This window comes from Oncorhynchus nerka, linkage group LG14, assembly GCF_034236695.1.
Source record: "Oncorhynchus nerka isolate Pitt River linkage group LG14, Oner_Uvic_2.0, whole genome shotgun sequence".
In the NCBI taxonomy this organism is placed as follows: domain Eukaryota; kingdom Metazoa; phylum Chordata; class Actinopteri; order Salmoniformes; family Salmonidae; genus Oncorhynchus; species Oncorhynchus nerka.
The window spans coordinates 38,689,769-38,711,411 of NC_088409.1; the positions used below are offsets into that span (position 1 = coordinate 38,689,769).

Here is a 21,643-nt window from a genome sequence, read left to right on the forward strand (position 1 = left end):
TTAGGCCTCACTCCCCCCTATCTGAGATATCATCTATTGCCAGTCACATTCTGTTAAAGTCCCCAAAGCACACACATCCCTGGGTTGCTCGTCTTTTCAGTTTGCTGCAGCTAGTGACTGGAACGAGCTGCAACGAACACTCAAACTAGACAGTTTTATCTCAATCTCTTCATTCAAAGATTCAATCATGGATACTCCCACTGACAGTTGTGGCTGCTTTGCGTGATGTATTGTTGTCTCTACCTTCTTGCCCTTTGTGCTGTTGTCTGTGCCCAGTAATGTTTGTACCATGTTTTGTGTTGCTACCATGTTGTTGTCATGTTGTGTTGCTACCATGCTGTGTTGTCATGTGTTGCTGCCTTGTTATGTTGTCATAGGTCTCTCTTTATGTAGTGTTGTCTCTTGTCGTGATATGTGTTTTGTCCTGTGTGTGTGTGTATTTAAAAAAAATCCCAGCCCCTGTCCCCGCAGAAGGCCTTTTTGGTAGGCCGTCATTGTAAATAAGAATTTGTTCTTAACTGACTTGCCTAGTTAAATAAAGGTTGCATAAATAAAATAAAAATCAGAGGGTACCCTATCCAACTCCTGGGCCTTTGTGGATGACCTGAACCTCATAGAATCAAGACACCTTCCTCCATTATACATCTCCGGCCACACACTTGAGGTTGTGTCCAGCACCAAAGTGCTTGGTGTTACACTCCAAGCCAACTTAAAATGGGACATACACATCTCCGACATTACCACAAAAGGGAACCGAAGGCTCTTCATGAAGAACCATCATCACCACTTCAACCTGGAGTCCGGTCCCACCCATCTCTGCAGATCCTTTGCCCAGAAGCTTGCAAAATCCCAGGATTACAACAACTGGCTACCTCAGAAGAAAGGCCAATTCAGTGGCAGATCTACCCGATCCAAACTCAAACTGAACCTTCCCCCTACTCAGATTGACAGATATTACAACATCCCTATGCCTTTGTGAGACTGCTTAGTGCTGCTTAACTGTAATATTGTACTGTATACTGCATATCATATTTTTTTATTTACTTACTTACTTACTTGCCTATGTATGCTGCAATTCAGCTTTTAGCTGACAATGTGTACAATTAAAAAATGATCCTTAAATATAATATAATATAATATATAACCATAAATTATTATTTTGATGTCCCTGAAGGAGAACCTTTTCTGGTTCCTAGACCTTTCTACCTGGAACCAACCTTTCTACCTGGAACCAAAAAGGGTTCTCCTAAAGGGATACCACTGGTCAAAGAATCCTTAATAGTTTTAGGTAGGTAGCCCCTATTTTACAAAAGTGGTAGGCTTTCTTGGATTCATTTTCCAATGTCTTCCATGCAGGACCCCAGGCGAGAAGAGAATGGTTGCATTCGGAAAGATACTCCCAGTAGTTGGTGAGTTTGGAGCATTTCAAAATCGCCTGTTGTTGGCAATATCGATACCCAACATATTCATGGCCTTTCACATGTTCAGCCAAGTTTTCACAGGTATGAATTTTCCTCACCACTGCAACACCGACTGGATACTCGCCCGTGGACCCAAATTGACCTATGACCAACAGAAAAATCTCACACTTCCAATGAATGATGTCGGGGAATATGAGAGCTGTCGTATGTTCACACCGGTGGACTTGGACTTGGAAACAATTCAAGAGCAAGGAATCAACAGCACCATATATTGTACAGATGGGTGGGTTTACGACACACCCCAAGGAAACCCCACTCTGGTGACAGAGGTAGGGATGAGGTCAATAATTGCATTACCCCAGCCCAACTCCTATTGAACTCTATGCACTGCCTGTTGAGAAGTTCAGTTTTGTGCAGATAGCCCAAGTTAGTTTGGTTCTGTTTATGCTATTTGATTTGGCAGCTTGACAATCGTTTTCATAATGTCCCTAATTTTCTCCTAAACTCTTAGACATCAATCACTATGTTCTGTGTTTTAAATCTGTGTCCCTTGAAGGCACTTGTTGTATATAAAGTTGAACTCTGAAGTTTACATACACTTAGGTTGGAGTCATTAAAAGTCCATTTTTTCAACCACTCCACAAATTTCTTGTTCACAAACTATAGTTTTGGCAAGTCGGTTAGGACATCTACTATGTGCATGACACAAGACATTATTCCAAAAATTGTTTACAGACAGATTTCACTTATAATTCACTGTATCACAATTCCAGTGGGTCAGAAGTTTACATCCACTAAGTTGACTGTGCCTTTAAACAGCTTGGAAGATTCCAGAAAATTATGTCATGGCTTTAGAAGCTTCTGTTAGGCTAAATTACATAATTTGAGTCAATTGGATGTGTACCTGTGGATGTATTTCAAGGCCTACTTTCAAACTCAGTGCCTCTTTGCTTGACATCTTGGGAAAATCAAAAGAAATCAGCCAAGACCTCAGAGAGAAAAAATTGTACACCTCCACAAGTCTGGTTCATCCTTGGGAGCATTTTCCAAATGCCTGAAAGTACCACGTTCATCTGTACAAACAATAGTAAGCAAGTATAAACACCATGGGACCATGCAGCCATCATACCACTCAGGAAGGAGACACGTTCTGTCTCCTAGAGGTGAACGTACTTTCGTGCGAAAAGTGCAAATCAATCCCAGAACAACAGCAAAGGACCTTGTGAAGATGCTGGAGGAAACAGGTATAAAAGTATCTATATCCACAGTAAAAACGAGTCCTATATCGACATAACCTGAAAGGCCACTCAGCAAGGAAGAAGCCACTGCTCCAAAACCGCCATATAAAAGCCAGACTACAGTTTGCAACTACACATGGGGACAAAGATCGTACTTTTTGGAGAAATGTCCTCTGGTCTGATGAAACGAAAATAGAACTGTTTGGCCATAATGACCATCATTATGTTTGGAGGAAAAAGGGGGAGGCGTGGAAGCCGCAGAACCCCATCCCAACCGTGAAGCACAGGGGTGGCAGCATCATGTTGTGAGGGTGCTTTGCTGCAGGAGGGACTGGTGCACTTCACAAAATGGATGGCATCATGGGGTAGGAAAAGTATGTGGATATATTGAAGCAACATCTCAAGACATCAGTCAGGAAGTTAAAGCTTGGTCACAAATGGGTCTTCCAAATTGACAATGACCCCAAGCATACTTCCAATGTTGAGGAAAAATGGCTTAAGGACAACAAAGTCAAGGTATTGGAGTGGTCATCACGAAGCCCTGACCTCAATCCTATAGAAGATGTGTGGGCAGAACTGAAAAAGCATGTGCGAGCAAGGAGGCTTACAAATCTGACTCTGTTACACCAGCTCTGTCAGGAGGAATGGGCCAAAATTCACCCAACTTATTGTGGGAAGCTTGTGGAAGGCTACCTGAAATGTTTGACCCAAGTTAAACAATTTAAAGGCAATGCTACCAAATACTAATTGAGTGTATGTAAACTTCTGACCCACTGGGAATGTGATGGAAAAAATAAAAGCTGAAATAAATAATTATCTCTACTATTATTTTGACATTTCACATTCTTAAAATAAAGTGGTGATCCTAACTGGTCTAAGACAGGGAATTTTTACTCTGATTAAATGTCAAGAATTGTGGAAAAACTGAGTTTAAATGTATTTGGCTAAGGTCTATGTAAACTTCCGACTTCAACTGTATATCAGAGTTATACCTTAGTTATGTAAGAATGGCCTTGACTTGTTCATGAAGTCAATGCTTAGGTCTTGTTTTCAACCTCTATTCACTTTTCTATCCACAGATACAGTGCATTCCAAAAGTTTTCAGACCCCTTGACCTTTTTCCACATGGTTACATTACAGCCTTAATCTAAAATTGATCAAATCAGATAATTCCTCATCAATCTACACACAATACCTGGTAATGACAAAGCGAAAACAGTTTTATTTTTATTTTTTAAATAATTTTTTAAAACAGATACCTTATTTACATAAATATTCAGACCCTTTGCTATGAGACTCAAAATCGAGCTCAAATGCATCCTGTTTCCATTGATCATCCTTGTGATGTTTCTCCCAACTTAATTAGAGTCCACCTGTGGTAAATTCAATTGATTGGACATGATTTGGAAAGGAACACACCGGTCTATATAAGGTCCCACAGTTGACAGTGCATGTCAGAGCAAAAACCAAGTCATGAGGTCGAAGGAATTGTCCTTAGAGCGCCGAGACAGGATTGTGTCGAGGCACAGATCTGGGGAAGGTTACCAAAAAATGTCTGCAGCATTGAAGGTCCCTAAGAACACAGTGGCCTCCATCATTCCTTAATGGAAGAAGTTTGGAACCACCAAGACTCTTCCTAGAGCTGGCAGCCCGGCCAAACTGAGCAATCGAGGGAGATGGGCCTTGGTCTGGGAGGTGACCAAGAACCCGATGGTCACTCTGACAGAGCTCTAGAGTTCCTCTGTGGAGATGGTTGTCCTTCTGAAAGGTTCTCATATCTCTCCTAAAGGACAACCATCTCTGCAGCACTCCAACAATCAGGCCTTTATGGTAGAGTGACCAGATGGAAGCCACTCTTCAGTAAAAGGCATGACAGCCCGCTTGGAGTTTGCCAAAAGGCACCTAAAGACTCTGACCATGAGAAACAAGATTCTCTAAGTCTGATGAAACCAAGATTGAACTATTTGACCTGAATGCCAAGCGTCACATCTGGAGGAAACCTGGCACCATCCTGACGGTGAAGCATGGTGGTGTTAGCATCCTGTTTTGGGGATGTTTTTCAGCGGCAGGGACTGCAAGACTGGTCAGGATTAAGGGAAGATGAACAGAGCAAAGTACAGAGAGATCATTGATGAAAACCTGCTCCAGGGCGCTCAGGACCTCATACTGGGGTGAAGGTTCACATTCCAACAGGACAACGACCCTAAGCACACAGCCAAGACAACGCAGGAGTGGCTTTGGGACAAGTCTCTGAATTGCCTTGAGTGGTCTCAGTCAGAGCCAGGACTTGAACCTGATCTAACATCTCTGGAGAGACCTGAAAATAGCTTTGCAGCGACGCTCCCCATCCCAACCTGACAGAGCTTGAGAGGATCTGCAGAGAAGAACGGGAGTAAATACAGGTGTGCCAAGCTTGTAGCGTCATCCCCACAAAGACTCAAGGCTGTAATCGCTGCCTAAGGTGCTTCAACAAATTATTGAGTAACGGGTCTGAATACTTATGTAGATGTGATATTTCAGTTGTATTTTTATAAAAACCTGTTTCGCTTTGTCATTATGGGGTATTGTGTGTAGATTGATGAGGGGGAAAAACTATTTAATCAATTTTAGAATAAGGATTTAACGTAACAAAATGTGGAAAATGTCTGGGTCTGAATACTTTCCGAATGCACTGTATCTGATATATTGTGAGATTAGGCATGTATGTTGCTTTTAATATGAAAATAAGCCATCTATTTCCTTATCATCAAAGGCAACTAAATTCTCTCCTCTTTCCTTTCCTTCTCATCAGTTTAACCTGGTGTGTGACAACAAAGGTGTGAGTGAGGCATCACAGTCCATCTACATGACCGGCCTCCTAATAGGGTCCCTGGTGTTTGGACCTATGGCAGACAGGTAAAACACACAACCCACTTTTTAAATTGTCACAAGTTTAGTGAAGAGGTCACCCCAAAAATGTGAAATACCCCCGCAGGTTTGGTCGTCGCTTCGCCATCCTCATTTCCCTGCTCTTCCAATTGCTGTTTGGAGTGGCCGCTGCCTTCTCCCCCAACATCTATGTCTACATTAGCCTTCGGTTCGTGGTCGGCATGACAATATCAGGCATTGCCATGAACACATTTGTGCTAGGTGGGGCAATACTCCCAGGTTGTCTCTTACCACATAAACTCCAATCTCTAATCTCAATTAGCCAAAATATAACACCTTGTACTGTCTACAATCATCAAACAGTGTTTGACTATTGGGTGAGCTGACAGCCCCAAACTATTGTAGTGTGTGATAGTTATTTTCCTATTTGGAAGGGGCTGAGTGGACCAGTACATCTAAGCGGGCCCTCTTCACCATCCTCTCACAATGTTTCTATGCCGTGGGGCTGATGTTGCTGCCGTGGATCGCCTACGGGGTCCGCAACTGGAGGGTCCTGCAGCTGGTGCTTTCCAGCCCCGTCCTTCTACTGGCTGTCTACTTCTGGTGAGCCTGAATTTCATACCTTCTGGTGAGACTGACCTTCATACCTTATGGTGAGACTGACCTTCATACCTTATGGTGAGCCTGACCTTCATACCTTCTGGTGAGCCTGACCTTCATACCTTATGGTGGCTTTCATACCTTCTGGTGAGCCTGACCTTCATACCTTATGGTGGCTTGTGTGGGTGGAGGGAAGGAACGATTAAATTGCCCCCAGATACTCATGTAAGGTTAGATTTTTATGTGGATGAGTTTGTCCTCTCATCAAAGCAAAGGCTTATTTATGTCTTTGGAATGGATATTTGGATGACCACACATTTTGGGGGGATTTGTAGACCAATATTGTGTGGGTGTGTACGCGCTAGGATTCTCCCAGAGTCGGCCCGTTGGCTACTAACTCAAGGCAGGCAGAATGAGGCCAGACAGGAGCTCCGGAGGGCAGCTGCGGTCAACAGGAGAGAGGTCCCCCAGTCATTACTCGACATGGTGATTTAACCATCCTTACTGGAATACATTTCATTTGGGGATACAGAATGTAAACATGTAAAAAAATATATATATGAAGTTGCATTTGTGGTGTAGATTATTTAGTTGCATCTTCTTCTAGCTGGAGGCTGAGAACACGTCTACAACGGGCAGCATGATGGACCTCTTCAAGATACCCAACCTGAGGAAACGTGCTCTCACCATGAGCTTCATCTGGTTCGTGTGACCAATGATGTAGCTAAATACAAACTCAACATCTGTTATGATCAATATTCAAAATACTGTTTAAATGCATTTATTCAGAACAATTGTAGTGCATTCCAGCATGGAGTGCATTTCTTCATGCCCCATCTTGTTTATACAAGCTGTTTTTCCCACTCTCCCTTGGGGCAGGTTTGTGACCAGCCTGGTCTACTTCGGTGTGAGTCTTAACGTGGGACATTTTGGCCTGGACACCTACCTGACCCAGTTCATCTTTGGCCTGGCAGAGATTCTTTCTCGCCTGGGCTGCTACACCCTCCTGGAGCGCCTGGGCAGGAGGCCCTGTCAGGCAGGCACTCTCTTCTTTGGTGGAGCAGCTTGTCTCCTAATTCTTGCTATTCCTGAAGGTGACTACCGAAGGCTGTTTCCAGTTATGCAAATGCTCAACCATCTACCCTATCTGTGTTTATACTGTGTAGCATTCAAATTTTTATCTTCGTCCAATTTCCCTGAACTTGGTGTAGTTGGCGTTATATTCTGAAACATACCTGTTGGTGGTACTTATTTCTGTCTTATTTTGACCCTTAGACCTTCCAGTATTGGTGACGGTCATTGCAGTGACTGGAAAGTTTGCTATAGCAGCCTCCTTCACTATTGTCTATGTATATACTGCTGAACTCTATCCTACCGTTGTAAGGTTAGTTACGTTCCCAATGTATACTGTTTATTACAGCAGAATGATATCCTCATTCTTCATACTGTGTATACATGTCAAAATGTATCCTCATCCACTTTTGGATACATTTATTGCAATGTCCTTCTTCATGTCGTCCTTGCAGACAGAATGGTGTGGGTCTGAACTCCATGTGTGCCCGTGGGGCGGGCATCCTGGTCCCTCTGATGCATCTGCTAGAGGTGTACCACCAGGCCCTGCCCATGCTCATCTGTGGCCTCCTGCCCTTCATCGGTGGGGGGCTGTGTTTTCTACTGCCAGAGACCCTCAACACTGAGCTCCAAGACTACATAGACCCACTCGTGGAGAAGACAATGTGGGTAACCCCTCTGTTTTAGACATTTTAGCTGTCTATATTTGAATTGTGAAGTATGTGAATTGAAGCAAGCACCATACTCATTGATTTGTACTTGTTGATCTTAGAACATCAGAGAGCGGGACTATTGAAAACGGACTCGATGAGGAGGAGAAACCAACTGAATTGAGGAGCTCAAAATTCTGATCACTGTCTGGTCCATACTCTCTGGAGGTGTGAGTTAGTTATTACTCTAAAATATCTCTTGTTTTTTTGTAAATGATACCACCCTTTTGGGACTAATTATTTGTTTAAATGAATGAATAATACAAAATGATTGATGTTGTGTATAAAATATGGACCCATCACAATATGAATCTTGGTGATCAGGGGTGCCATATGGGGGGTGGGGTGGATGATTCTAAGGGCCTGTGACTGAGGGGCCCTAAAAAATTATTAGAACATTAGGTTTAAAAAAATCAATATTAAATGATTAACCTATTGTCATTAATATAATATTTGATTTACAATGTACTAATAAAACTTGTGGTTTCTTTTTATTTTCTTGTTTTTGGCAAAAAGTAAACATCCAGAGATGTTTTAGCCAACATCAATACAGGCAAACTTTTAGCAAGCTATTCATACTAAATCACTTGCCCCTGCCTGGTGCCAGGCCCAACAGATGCAGCTTCAGGCCCAGCAGCCCTGTCTCCCCATCCCCATACCCCTGAACCAGCCCTACTCCCAACCCAACCTCCCAAAGGAGGTGGGCAGCATTGTGTTGAATGACATGTCAATTGACATAATTGCAGGTACTGCAATGCATTGAGGACAGGAAAATTTCTCTGACACAGAGGCAGCCAATATCAGAGCCTTAAAGGAAGAGATGCAGGCTCTTAGAGATGGATGGGAGTCTCTCCTGTCTGAGGCAACACTGATTGCTACGCAAATGGATGTTGCACCTCAATTTAGCAAGGAACACAGCTGCCATAGGAAAAGGAAGAGATTCCATGATGAGACCTCTCAAGAGGAGACAGCTCAGGACAGTGCAACAACGGTGTTTCGGAACACAGTGTTTTTTTTACTGCTATGGACACCATCATAAGTGACTTTGACACTAGGTTCCACACCACTGAAACAATTGTAGAATACTTTTCTGCTGTTCTGAAAGTTGGGCAGATTAGTGAGGATAAAGTCCCTTCTGTGTGCCAACCACTGATCATGAAGTATTCCAGAGGTCTTACACCTGAGTTTCAAAATGAAGTAAGACACCTGAACACTGTATATGCTGCCACTTTCCCCCCATATCTTGTCCCCTCTTGGTCTCCTGAATGCAATTTGGAAGATGCAGCTGCAAAGCATTGTTGGAGAAGTGTGCATTGCTTTACCTATATATTGCACACTGCCTGTGACTGTTGCTGGTGGTGAGAGAGCTTTCAGTAAGCTAAAACTGCTAAACTATTTGAGGTCCATTATGTCCCAGGACAGGCTTTGCAGTCTTGCCATGCTGTCCATTGAAAGTCTGTTAGCTAGAAAGCTGGACTTCAAGACTTGATCAGTGACTTTGCTATTAAGAAGGCCCGGCGCTGGGCTCTTGGTGAGTAAGGCTGAGCAAGAGCCAGTGATAACTGTTAAATGGCATGGATATTGGATCACTACACACATGATGCCCACAGGCTGAGAACCAGACAGAACAGGATGTATCTCAAAGTAATGGCTGGATTGCCATAAAATATGTTGTGCACAATCAAGACCCCAAGTGAAAGAAACTTATTGATTTGGTGACCACTTGATCTTTCCTCTAGCGCCACCATCAGGCCTTTTCATTTCCCTTTTATTTTCCATTTTCAGTTTCCACTTTTACAGCTGCTTATTTTCCAGTTGGTATGTAATACTTAGTTCACAAATCTGCTGCTGATTTTATTATTTTGTTTGTTATCATTCTATAGATGATAATGTTAATTTATTGTAGTTGCATAGGATAATGTATATTTAAGTTATTTATTTGAAGTTATTCATTAATGTTAAGAGAATTTTCCATTCAAGAATTGTACCATTAAAATTTAATTTAGACTGTAAAAGATGGCCTTTAGTACATTTCTTATAGAGGGTATCAGTCTTTGAACAAATATTGAATTCCACTGCATGCAGAATGTTGCATGCATGTCTGCAATGTGTTATATTTTCACAGCTCACTGTCAGTATATATCGTACAGTAAATATTGGACTACAAGATAGTTGCAAGCCTGCAAAAAGGTGGAGTTATTTAAAGCTTTGAATGGCTTCGATTGGGTTCTGAAGGTGTGTGGTGACAGCAATTGCACAGGGTTGGTGTGGCCTGTGGTGATGGGGCCCAAAATCCCTGGCAGCGCCCCTGTTGGTGATACCTCTCATGAACAGCAGAAGGTGCCAAGTAACTTTTCAATGGGAGAAACGGTACAGAGTTTACAGTGCTTCTGGAAACTGCCCTCAAATTGCTTAGATAAATGTTAGTGGGACTGCAGATAAATTAAAAAGTCTCAATAGCACAATAGTATACTATTGATATAAACTCAGCAAAAAAAGAAACGTCCTCTCACTGTCAATTGCGTTTATTTTCAGCAAACTTAACATGTGTAAATATTTGTATAAACATAACAAAGATTCGACAGCTGTCTGGTCCAGCGATGGTGGGTTTGTGCCCATAGGCAACGTTGTTACCGGTGATGTCTGGTGAGGACCTGCCTTACAACAGGCCTACAAGCCTTCAGTCCATCCTCTCTCAGCCTATTGCGGACAGTCTGAGCACTGATGGAGGGATGATGAGTTCCTGGTGTAACTCGGGCAGTTGTTGTTGCCATCCTGTACCTGTCCCGCAGGTGTGATGTTTGGATGTACCGAACCTGTGAAGGTGTTGTTACACGTGGTCTGCCACTGCAAGGACGATCAGCTGTCCGTCCTGTCTTCCTGTAGTGCTGTCTTAGGCGTTTCACAGTACGAACATTGCAATTTATTGCCATGGGTACATCTGCAGTCCACATGCCTCCTTGCAGCATGCCTAAGGCACGTTCACACAGATGAGCAGGGACCCTGGGCATCTTTCTTTTGGTGTTTTTCAGAGTCAGTAGAAAGGCCTCTAGTGTCCTAAGTTTTCTTAACTGTGACCTTAATTGCCTACCTTCTGTAAGCTGTTAGTGTCTTAACGACCGTTCCACAGGTGCATGTTAATTAATTGTTTATGGTTCATTGAACAAGCATGGGAAACAGTGTTTAAACCCTTTACAATGAAGTTATTTAGATTTTTACGAATTATCTTTGAAAGACAGGGTCCTGAAAAGGGGACGTTTCTTTGCTGGGTTTATTAACTCTGTAGCCATATGAACTTGAAACCATCATATTTGGTAGACACTGAACAGATAAACCTGGATCCTGATGTCCTGCATGTCACTTAGGGCCCATTATATCCTGTTTTATACATTTTCTTTCCATGCACACGGGTGAACAATGTGAGAAGCGCCACCTATATATGGACAGTAATTGCATGTCTGGAGAGCTGTGGAGGGGCAGACAAAGCCTGTCGCAACTCTTTTATAATGCTTCCATAATTGTCATGGGAAGTGAAGAAAAGACCCCAGGGCTTTCTGGGGTCAACGGAAGGTGAACTGTGACAAGTAGAGACGAAATGGGATTTCATGAACCTACCTTTGAAAATAGTGTCCTGGATCTGTACAAATAGATGTGGATATTTTAAGCAGCAAAATCCTACAAAAATGACTTTGACGTTTCTCCTCTTCCTTGGCTTCCTCTCATAAAACAAGGAAGGAAAATAAATATCATTAAAGAACTGAAATGGCAGGGGAAATTTTAATGGAGGGCCCCTGGCTTTGTCTGATTCAAAGCAAATGATTGGGGGACTTTTGCAAATGCATATGAGCTGATGTTAACAATGGTGCATGTAGATGAGCCCCTTTTCAGAGACATGTTTGAATGGACAAAAAAATGTGTTGCAGTTAGAAAACCTTTGAGATGGGTCACATTTTTTTGATGGAACAATTTTGTGAAATTGTTTAAAATGCCATTTCTCTGGAAATATCAATCTGCATAACGTAATATCATTAATGATAAGCCAGCGTTCAAAACTCATGAAATATTTATTTTAATGGTTTCTAATATGAATAGGCTAAATTGGATTTTTAAAGATCCATCATAAGACATTTGCATGCGCTATATTCAGAAAAACAGTTCGCTCCTAACGCCACTCCTTGCGTGTGCTCGTTGCTACTCAACATTTTGAAAAAGCACCGCGAGCTAAAAGGGTTAGAACAATCCGGAATCATTGGTTCCTCCATACCATAACATTAACCATAACCCTTACCTAACCATAACCTTAAACCATTTTTGTATTTCAACTTTAAAGGGATAGGGACGTCCAAAGGATCCACAATAACAAGGACAGAGCCAAGATGGTCGAGTGCGCGGTGCGCATCTGAGGTCATAGAGCTGTCTGAAACGCACGGAGTTTTGTCATGTTTTCTTCGAGTAAGTGGGGCTCTTTTTCACTTCTGCTCGCAAGAAGATAAGAATCATGACCAACACTAGTGTCAAAACGCATAACTGGCTGTTTTACGCAGAGTATAAAAAAGAACTTGGCTAATGGAGAGAATGGAAATCTCAACCATCCCTTTTATCAAGATGAAAACTCTCGATATATAGCCAGGTAAGACCAATCTTTTTCCCCTTGTTAAGTTGTTAAATTGGCTAAATTATATTAGTCGGGCTAGTTTCGTGACTACTACTGTAGTTTGGTGGTCCTCTTGATACAGTACAGCCTAATCTTTCAGAGATGGTTCATTCCAGTAACCTAATTTCTCTGACAACAAATAACTATTTAATGCAAAACGTATTAATACTTTATTTCAATGTAATAAATAATTGACAGCAACTTATATTGCATATTTATTCATGATTTATATAATAACAAGAATATCTACAGCTATTTGTCATTAGAAACACATGTGGTGCTCTGTTATTACATAATACAAACTGCTCACCCATTAGGCTTACAAAATGTAGGTAGTTATTTTATTTGCAAGTGAAATTAAAAACATGAGTACATTTCGTTTTCATTATGATGTTAAGCCAGTAATATAATGTTGTTGTAGTTATTGTATAATAGGATGCCATTTTACAATGTTATTGTCTAGACACCCCCATTTATCCTGCCTTTTCTGTCATGTATTTTTTTTTAAACTAGGCAAGTCAGTTAATAAGAACAAATTCTTATTTACAATGACGGCCAACACCGGCCAAACTCAGACGACGCTGGGCCAATTGTGCGCCGCCCTATGGCACCAATCACGGCTAGTTATGATACAGTATGCTCATCAAATATCTTCTGCAATGACCACATTCGTTAACGTGATTGCCTGCACTAAAATCCAATTTACTCGTGATTCTGGCGTCTTATTTTATTTTCTCATTATATGTGTATTTGTTCACACAGCCATTTAGAGACCTTAGAAACATGTAGTTAACATAATCAGAATATCTCCATACTCAGTAACTTGTTTGGTAGGATCAGACGTTTTTGATTTAAATTGCAATTGACAGTTTGCCCTGTAACGTCTGCTTCCAACTCACACTCTCAAACACGTAGATCCCCTGAATGGAGCTCACTCTCCACATCCCAAGCACCTGAATTATAATCACCTGTATGTCATTATCATACACTATTTAGTTCAGTTCTTTGCACCCTATCACTGTAAGGTATTGTTTGTTTTGTGACACGCTCTGTTTTTCCCGTGATTTACTCCTCCCGTGTATGATAGTTTTTGCCTGCCTCACTAACGACGACTTTTGCATATTCCCTGCCTGTACCTTAGCCTGTCGGATTTCCTGTTATCAACCTATTGCCTGATCTCCCGGACGACGTTACTAGCCTTTTCCCTGCCTGTACCGTTGCGCTTTTGGACTCCCTGTGTATGACCTTCTGTCTGCCCCTGGACCCAGCTACCTGCCTCCTCCTGTGGTCCTTTGCAATAAACACCTGCTGCGCCCTGCGCTTGAAACCAGCTCTCTGTCTCCCCTCGTGTTCATTACATAACCCTTTTGGATTTGTTACAATATCAGGTATTATCTTCCTCCTTTCACTTAAAATGGAGGAAAATCATCATCACCTTCACCACTTTTACACACAGAGCATGTTTTCACTATATGGTCGTTCCTTTCGGTCATGACAGGTGAGCACATTCTACAGTGTCTGTGTTCTTGCCAACAGATCAACTGCTCTGATATCAATTTTTCAAGATTTATCTTTTAAATATGTGCGACTTAATAACCACCATGAGGATGTTAGATAGCAGATAGACTTAACAAAGGGAATTAATGATTACGGGAATAGGAATATTAGTTGTATTAATTAGGTAGGCCAGCTAAAATATTTAAATCTCCACAAAGAGCTTTGAATAACTAGGACACGGCCAGAGGCTCTTTCCCTCTCTCTCGCTCCCCTCTCTTTCTCTCGCGTTCTCTCTCCCCCTCTCACTCATTTGATGTCTGACACGATGCTCTTGGTAGGAGCAGCCAATGAAATGTGGATTCCTTCATTCAGGGAGCAAAAGGAGTTTAACTGAGAATTAGGGATAACTAATGGCTGCTTCTAGCCAAGCTGTAAAATGTATTCCCTTGCCACAAGGCTAATAGGCTACACAGGGGACGGAACAAGCAGGGACAGAGTAGAGAATTCCTCTTGGAATTATTATGAAGATTCTGACTTACATGTTAACTGTTCTCTAGGTGGTCTTAATTGGCTTTGGTGCCAATCACTCTTTTGAACCTGAACAACTGTTGACCTCAGTGTTTTACCTTTTCCTTGATACCCAACTGCACTCCAGGTGCCCTTCAGGTTTTCCCCTCCACCCCAGGCAGGCCTGTGACCGCCATGATGAGCAGCTCATCCAGCCCAGCTGAGTTCTACGGGGACAGCACCTCCCTCCTGTCCATAGACTCCAGCGTCTTCTACAGCGAGCCCCCTCCTGTCTGTGGCGACCCACTGGACGTCTTCACCATCAATGTGGGTGGCAGCCGCTACGTTCTCTCCCAGGAGCTGCTGGCATCCCACCCAGAAACCCGGCTGGGCAAGCTGGCCCTGTCCACACGGGACTCTGCCCTAGAGCTCTGCGACGACACTGACTTCCTGGAGAATGAGTTCTTCTTCGACCGCAACTCACAGACCTTCCAGTATGTGATAAACTTCTACCGCACAGGCCACCTGCATGTCAGGGAGGAGCTTTGCGTGCTCTCCTTCCTCCAGGAGATTGAGTACTGGGGCATCGACGAGCTCTGCATCGATCCCTGCTGCCGGGGACGCTACTACCGCCGCAAGGAGCTCAAGGAGAGCCTGGACATGCGGAACGAGGCTGAGGCTGACGAAAGCCAGGACGAAGACTTCAACGACGCCGCGTGCCCAGATCTCCGCCGGCGCCTGTGGGACCTGCTGGAGAAGCCAGAGTCTTCACGAGCGGCACGCGCCTTCGGCACGCTGTCAATCATCTTCGTGGCGGTATCCATTGTCAACATTGTGCTCATCTCGCTGGACCTGGGGGATGTGGGTGGGAACGGGATCGGTGACGAGAGTGGGGGCAGTGACGGGGGTACACCTTTCTTCGTGGACGCACTGGAATATGTGTGCGTGGTGTGGTTCACTGGCGAGCTGGTGCTACGCTTCATCTGCGTACGCAACAAGTGCCGCTTCACCCGTAGCGTTCCCAATGTGATCGACCTGCTAGCCATCCTGCCCTTCTATGTGACTCTGGCAGTTGAGATTCTGCACGGTGGCTCTACTGAGCTGGAGAACATGGGCCGCGTGGTGCAGTTGCTCAGGCTCATGAGGTCCCTGCGCATGCTCAAACTGGGACGCCACTCCACAGGTAATGTAGTCATCTATCTATACATACTATCAAGGTAAGACCCAAGTGCAGACTATGTGAAGTAACAATGTTTGACAACAGGGGCAGGCAAACAACAGGTCAAGGCAGACCTGGGGTGGATAATCCAGAGTAGGAGCAAAGGTACAGGACGGCAGGCAGACTCAGGGTCAGGCAGAGTGGTCAGGCGGGCAGGTACAGGGTCAGGCAGAGTGGTCAGGTGGGCATGTACAGGGTCAGGACAGGCAAGGGTCAAAAACCACGAGGGCGAGAAAAAGAGAGGCTGGGAAAAGACAGGAGCTGACAGGACGAACGCTGGTAAGCTTGACAAACTAGAAGAACTGGCAACAGACAAACAGAAAACACAGGTATAAGTACACAGTGAATAATGGGGAATATGGGTGACACCTGGAGGGGGGTGGAGACAAGCACAAGGACAGGTGAAACCGATCAGGGCGTGACACATACAGTATAATCATTTGTAGTAGTCACCTGGAATGCATTTCAATTAACAGGTGTGCCTTGTTCAAAGTTAATTTGTAGAATTTCTTACCTTCTTAATGCGTTTGAGCCAATCAGTTGTGTTGGGACATGGTAGGGGTGGTATACAGAAGGTAGCCCTATTTGGTAAAAGACCAAGTCGATATGGCAAGAACAGCTCAAATAAGCTAATAAAATGACAGTCAGTCAATCATTACTTTAGGACATGAAGATCAGTCAATCTGGAAAATTTCAAGAACTCAAGTGCAGTCGCAAAAAAACATCATGCCCTATGATGGAGAACCACCACAGGAAAGGAAGACCTAGAGTTACCTCTGCTGCAGAGGATAAGTTCATTAGACTTACCAGCCTCAGAAATTGCAGCCCAAATAAATGCTTCACAGAGAACTAAATAGCAAGAGTGAGAAAGGGAACGATGACAGGCTAGGAGAAGGAGAAAAAAATATTCATTCATATTTCACAAATTTCCTCAGGGGATTGAGAAAGGGTGGCCTGACAGGTGAATGTTCCTGAGTCCAGTTGTGTGTGTCTGTGTAAATTTGCATCCGTGCGCATGAATGGCTTGGATGTTGCAGATTTTGGCGAGGGATTGTGACATATTCCCTCTAGTATGCTACTTCAACAAATTGGTAAGTATAGCATCAGGAAAAGAAAGAGAGAAAAATAGATTTCTCCCTCTGGGTGATGGCAATTCATAAAACAGATGCTTTTAGGGGAAAAGTGTGAATTTACAGGACCTGTTCTCCACTTTGTCTACATGTTGGCACATCTTGATATCCTTGAGGAGTCTATGACATTTGCTCAGTTTAAGTCCCATGATCTGACTAAAGTGACTTTAGTCAAACTATAAAAGCAGGAGTGTTCTTGCCATGTGTGTGACAATATGTCTGTAACAATATCCTGAACAAAGCTGCATCCCGATAACTGTATCATTTTGCAAACAAAGATAAGTTTGCTCTACAGACCGCTAGAGGAAAAAAACTACAGCCTCCTTTTTATACTTCTCTCCTATTTGAATATAATATCACTCTTTCCTCTGCTCCTGAAGCTCTCTGGACACAGCACTCAGAGTGTCTTTCTAATCTGATTAGATAAAGGGGAAAAAAGATAATGTAAAAGCAATATGAAAACAGATACCTGAAGCTCAGAGAGATGGTAAAGCTGGCGTTGTCCTTGAGACTGTGTTATTATTATGAACCCTCCTTGTTTGTGCTCTTGGAAAGCACCCATATAATCTAATAAAGGACCCAGCTAGCACACAACGTTCTGAGAACCATATGTTTCTTAGAGCTTGGTGAGAGCGTGGTTGTCCTATGGTTGTTTTGCATACAACCTTCCCACATACTTCTTGGAATGGTGCAGGATAGTTGCTTGACTTTGTAACATTCTCAGCACATTTAAGGAACTTGACAAAAAAAAATTGCTTCAACAAAACGTGTCCTAAATGTTCAAACATGGTTACATTTCATTTCAATTTTGGTAATGTTCTAAGAATGCTCTCCAACTCGTTTGAAATTGGGAATGTTCTCAAATAGTTCAGAGAATGTTAAGAAATGTCAGAACTTCAGCATAACGTTTCCTTTAGGTTTTCTCATGGTTCTATTTAAAGTCATATTCTCACATTGTTTCCCGAGAACGTTAAAGATACAACGTTCTTCTGTGTGAATTTCAGTAGTTCAGCATAATGTTTCCTATAGGTTTCCTCATGATTCTATTTAGTCATGTTCTCAAATTGTTCTGAGAACATTATGAAAAATTCCATAAAACCACAAGAAAACTTCAGTAATGTTCAGAGAACAATCTCGGCGTGTGAATAGTCCTACCACCTGCTCAATCTCAGCGTGTGAATAGTCCTACCACCTGCTTAATTTCAGCGTGTGAATAGTCCTACCACCTGCTCAATCTCAGCGTGTGAATAGTTCTACCACCTGATTAATCTCAGCGTGTGAATAGTTCTACCACCTGCTCAATCTCAGCGTGTGAATAGTCCTACCACCTGCTCAATCTCAGTGTGAATAGTCCTACCACCTGCTCAATCTCAGTGTGAATAGTCCTACCACCTGCTCAATCTCAGCGTGTGAATAGTCCTACCACCTGCTCAATCTCAGCGTGTGAATAGTCCTACCACCTGCTTAATTTCAGCGTGTGAATAGTCCTACCACCTGCTCAATCTCAGCGTGTGAATAGTTCTCAGCGTGTGAATAGTTCTACCACCTGCTCAATCTCAGCGTGAATACTCATTAATCTCAGCGTGTGAATAGTTCTAACCTGCTCAATCTCAGTGTGAATAGTCCTACCACCTGCTCAATCTCAGTGTGAATAGTCCTACCACCTGCTCAATCTCAGTGTGAATAGTCCTACCACCTGCTCAATCTCAGTGTGAATAGTCCTACCACCTGCTCAATCTCAGCGTGTGAATAGTCCTACCACCTGCTTAATCTCAGCGTGTGAATAGTTCTACCACCTGCTCAATCTCAGCGTGTGAATAGTCCTACCACCTGCTCAATCTCAGCGTGTGAATAGTCCTACCACCTGCTCAATCTCAGCGTGTGAATAGTTCTACCACCTGCTCAATCTCAGCGTGTGAATAGTCCTACCACCTGCTCAATCTCAGCATGTGAATAGTTCTACCACCTGCTCAATCTCAGCGTGTGAATAGTTCGACCACCTGCTCAATCTCAGCCTGTGAATAGTTCTACCACCTGCTCAGTTGTGTATATTTACAGTTTTTGCACTTGTTTTAACTGCCAGCTTGCTGTTAAACTTTCCCCACTAAACTCAGTCATGAGTTTCGCACATCAACACTTGTTGTTGTTTACATTAGCTGTTTGTGGAATACAGTGTATACATTGGATAGATGCACTACAGTACCTTCATGTTAGGCAAGTGAGTATTAAGACTGATTTAAGAGTTAATTATTCAGGTAAATTATTTTGCATACCATCAAAAGTGTACACTTTCAGCATGGTCTTCCTACAGATGGCATCATTCTAATGCGTCAGTGCAGACAGCCGTCGGACTATCTAACGTTAGACAATGCACTTTCAGGTGTACGACCTGAATAAGTAATCTGTCATTTAATCTCCTTACAAGATGTATAATTAACCCCAGCCCTCTGTATCCCTGTATCTCCCAGGACTCAAGTCCCTGGGCCTGACCATTGCCCAGTGCTACGAGGAGGTGGGTCTCCTGCTCCTCTTCCTCTCTGTGGGCATCTCCATCTTCGCCACGGTGGAGTTCGCCCTGGAGCATGACATCCCCGGTACCTCCTTCAGCAGCGTGCCGTGTGCCTGGTGGTGGGCCACCACCTCCATGACCACGGTGGGCTACGGAGACATCCGCCCCGACACCACCCTGGGCAAGGTGCTGGCCTTTCTCTGCATCTTGTCTGGAATCCTCATCTTGGCACTGCCCATTGCTATCATCAACGACCGCTTCTCTGCCTGCTACTTCACTCTCAAGATGAAGGAGGCGGCGCTGCGGCACGGGGAGGCGCTCAAGAGGCTGGCGCGGGGTTCGCTGAGTGACTCGGAGGTGGGTGGGGCAGCAAGGGGAGGAGGGGTGAACCTGAGAGATGTTTACGCCAGGAGTGTGACGGAGATGCTGAAGCTGCAGGGGAGGGAGAGGGCCAGCACACGGAGTAGTGGAGGGGGTGAGCTCTGGTGGTAGTGTGGAAGACGGACCACAAGGGCAGCTGTGGAGAAAAAGCTATGGAAAAAGTTAAGTCAATTGGGTTAAAGAAGGAATCTGCAGTTGGGGGAAACAACACTATTGGCTGCTCCACCACTGTTGTTTTTGTTGCTGAGCTGAGGAGCATCGCGAATCGTGGTAAATATTTTAATCGGTTCATACTGTGCTCTTTTATCGCACGTGCAATGATGTCAGAGGGGGAAAAACATTGGAAGCGGACGTGGTTGTTTCACCATTAAGGATTCCAGCTTTAGGAATACCATCAGAATATGACAACAGTGTGTACAATGTATAGGACATATCTAAAGGATGATGGGGGGACAATTACTTAAATGTCACCTGAAAGATTTGCCACAACTTTCATGTCTAACCTTTTTCGGTGTTGTTTCCTGACACAACTGTTGCATGTTCTGCCTCCTCTGTATGTGACACATGACCATCTGATCATTTATCACTCCAGTGTTCATCTGCAAAATTGTAATTATTCGCCTACCTCCTCATGCCTTTTGCACACAATGTATACCGACTATTTTTTTCTACTGTGTTATTGACTTGTTTATTGTTTACTCCATGTGTAACTCTGTGTTGTTGTCTGTTCACACTGCTATGCTTTATCTTGGCCAGGTCGCAGTTGTAAATGAGAACTACTAGCCTACCTGGTTAAATAAAGGTTAAATAAAAAAATAAAAAATTTAAGTGTCACATAGACGGGATGTACAGTATAGACTGAATTATAGACTGAATTATATTGTGTTTGATATTTCTAAACTTCTCTCCACTGAAAGATGCAGTATGTTGTGGTGTATAGAAAAACATGATTTCATTGGAGAGCAATAAACAGATTGGACTTCTTCTTCACCCCGGTCTCTTTTACCTGCGGGGTCATTGTGAAATACCTGAAGGGCGCTGGGAGGAGGAGTCTCCGAGTCAAGTCTGTATGCAGAGCACACACAAATATCCTGAACTGGTTCAAGTCATTCCACAGGGTAGGTTTAACAGAGCAAATGAAATGTGGCCATACTTTATCAATCATATAACATCAGTGATACTATTGAGGCCTGTATAGCATTTTGGAGGTCATCAAAACCTATTGTTTGAACTAAATATAGACAAATATAGGCTGAGGGTTTCAAGCTGTGATTGATTTCAAATGGAATTTTGATAATAATATAATTACAATATATGTTGGATTCAGGTCTGTGGAGATCTTCACAATTGCTGTAATAATCTGTTCAGAATCTCAAAAAGATCTGACCACTTGCACCATGTATTTAAATCATCTCAATTGCAATCCAGGTCATTTGGTTGTGTTAGTATATGAAGTACAGTGATAACACGTTAAGTTGTTGTATAAATGAATAAACAAACTATCTTGTATTCTCATTTGAACGTTGTTGTGCTTTTAAATGGTTGAAAGCACAGTGATAACACATTTTGGTGACAACAAAACCAAAAATCTGACATTTGATTTTCCATTGGAATTTGGTTGTGCTTTTAGAAGGAGTGAAAGCCATGTAAGGGAATCATTGTGATATTTATATATATACCACATATTTATATATATACCACACTAGGGATTCAACAAACTTTTGGTTGTATTTCTGAGTGGGTGAAAATGGGTTGTAATCTCATTGATCAACGTATCAACCAAATATTACGGAATTAAGTGGTGTTCCCAGTGGGAAGAGACTGTTCCATCTCCATAA

General features: G+C 43.0%; 2 protein-coding genes across 2 annotated transcripts; both read left to right on the plus strand.

Moving 5' to 3' along the window:
• The first annotated feature begins 1,271 nt into the window (after positions 1-1,271).
• On the plus strand, positions 1,272-9,909 carry LOC115142045 (solute carrier family 22 member 13-like). The gene is made up of 10 exons (XM_029681525.2): positions 1,272-1,750; positions 5,451-5,554; positions 5,634-5,788; positions 5,962-6,130; positions 6,493-6,613; positions 6,735-6,829; positions 7,007-7,221; positions 7,403-7,511; positions 7,654-7,863; positions 7,971-9,909. The coding sequence occupies exons 1-10, from the start codon at positions 1,376-1,378 to the stop codon at positions 8,047-8,049; spliced, it is 1,632 nt and encodes a 543-aa protein (XP_029537385.1). The 5' UTR covers positions 1,272-1,375; the 3' UTR covers positions 8,050-9,909.
• Positions 9,910-14,761: 4,852 nt separating this feature from the next.
• kcnv1 (potassium voltage-gated channel modifier subfamily V member 1) lies at positions 14,762-21,240 on the plus strand. Its single transcript, XM_029681526.2, has 2 exons — positions 14,762-15,749; positions 19,384-21,240. The coding sequence occupies exons 1-2, from the start codon at positions 14,762-14,764 to the stop codon at positions 19,914-19,916; spliced, it is 1,521 nt and encodes a 506-aa protein (XP_029537386.1). The 3' UTR covers positions 19,917-21,240.
• Positions 21,241-21,643: the final 403 nt, after the last annotated feature.

Excerpts from the sequence above, each read along its gene's own strand:
- kcnv1 (XM_029681526.2), top strand. The coding sequence starts at position 14,762 with ATGATGAGCAGCTCATCCAGCCCAGCTGAGTTCTACGGGGACAGCACC. Across the intron at positions 15,750-19,383 it reads ACTGGGACGCCACTCCACAG|GACTCAAGTCCCTGGGCCTG; the intron begins GTAATGTAGTCA and ends TGTATCTCCCAG.
- LOC115142045 (XM_029681525.2), top strand. The coding sequence starts at position 1,376 with ATGGTTGCATTCGGAAAGATACTCCCAGTAGTTGGTGAGTTTGGAGCA. Across the intron at positions 5,789-5,961 it reads CATGAACACATTTGTGCTAG|GGGCTGAGTGGACCAGTACA; the intron begins GTGGGGCAATAC and ends CCTATTTGGAAG. Across the intron at positions 6,614-6,734 it reads CCCAGTCATTACTCGACATG|CTGGAGGCTGAGAACACGTC; the intron begins GTGATTTAACCA and ends ATCTTCTTCTAG.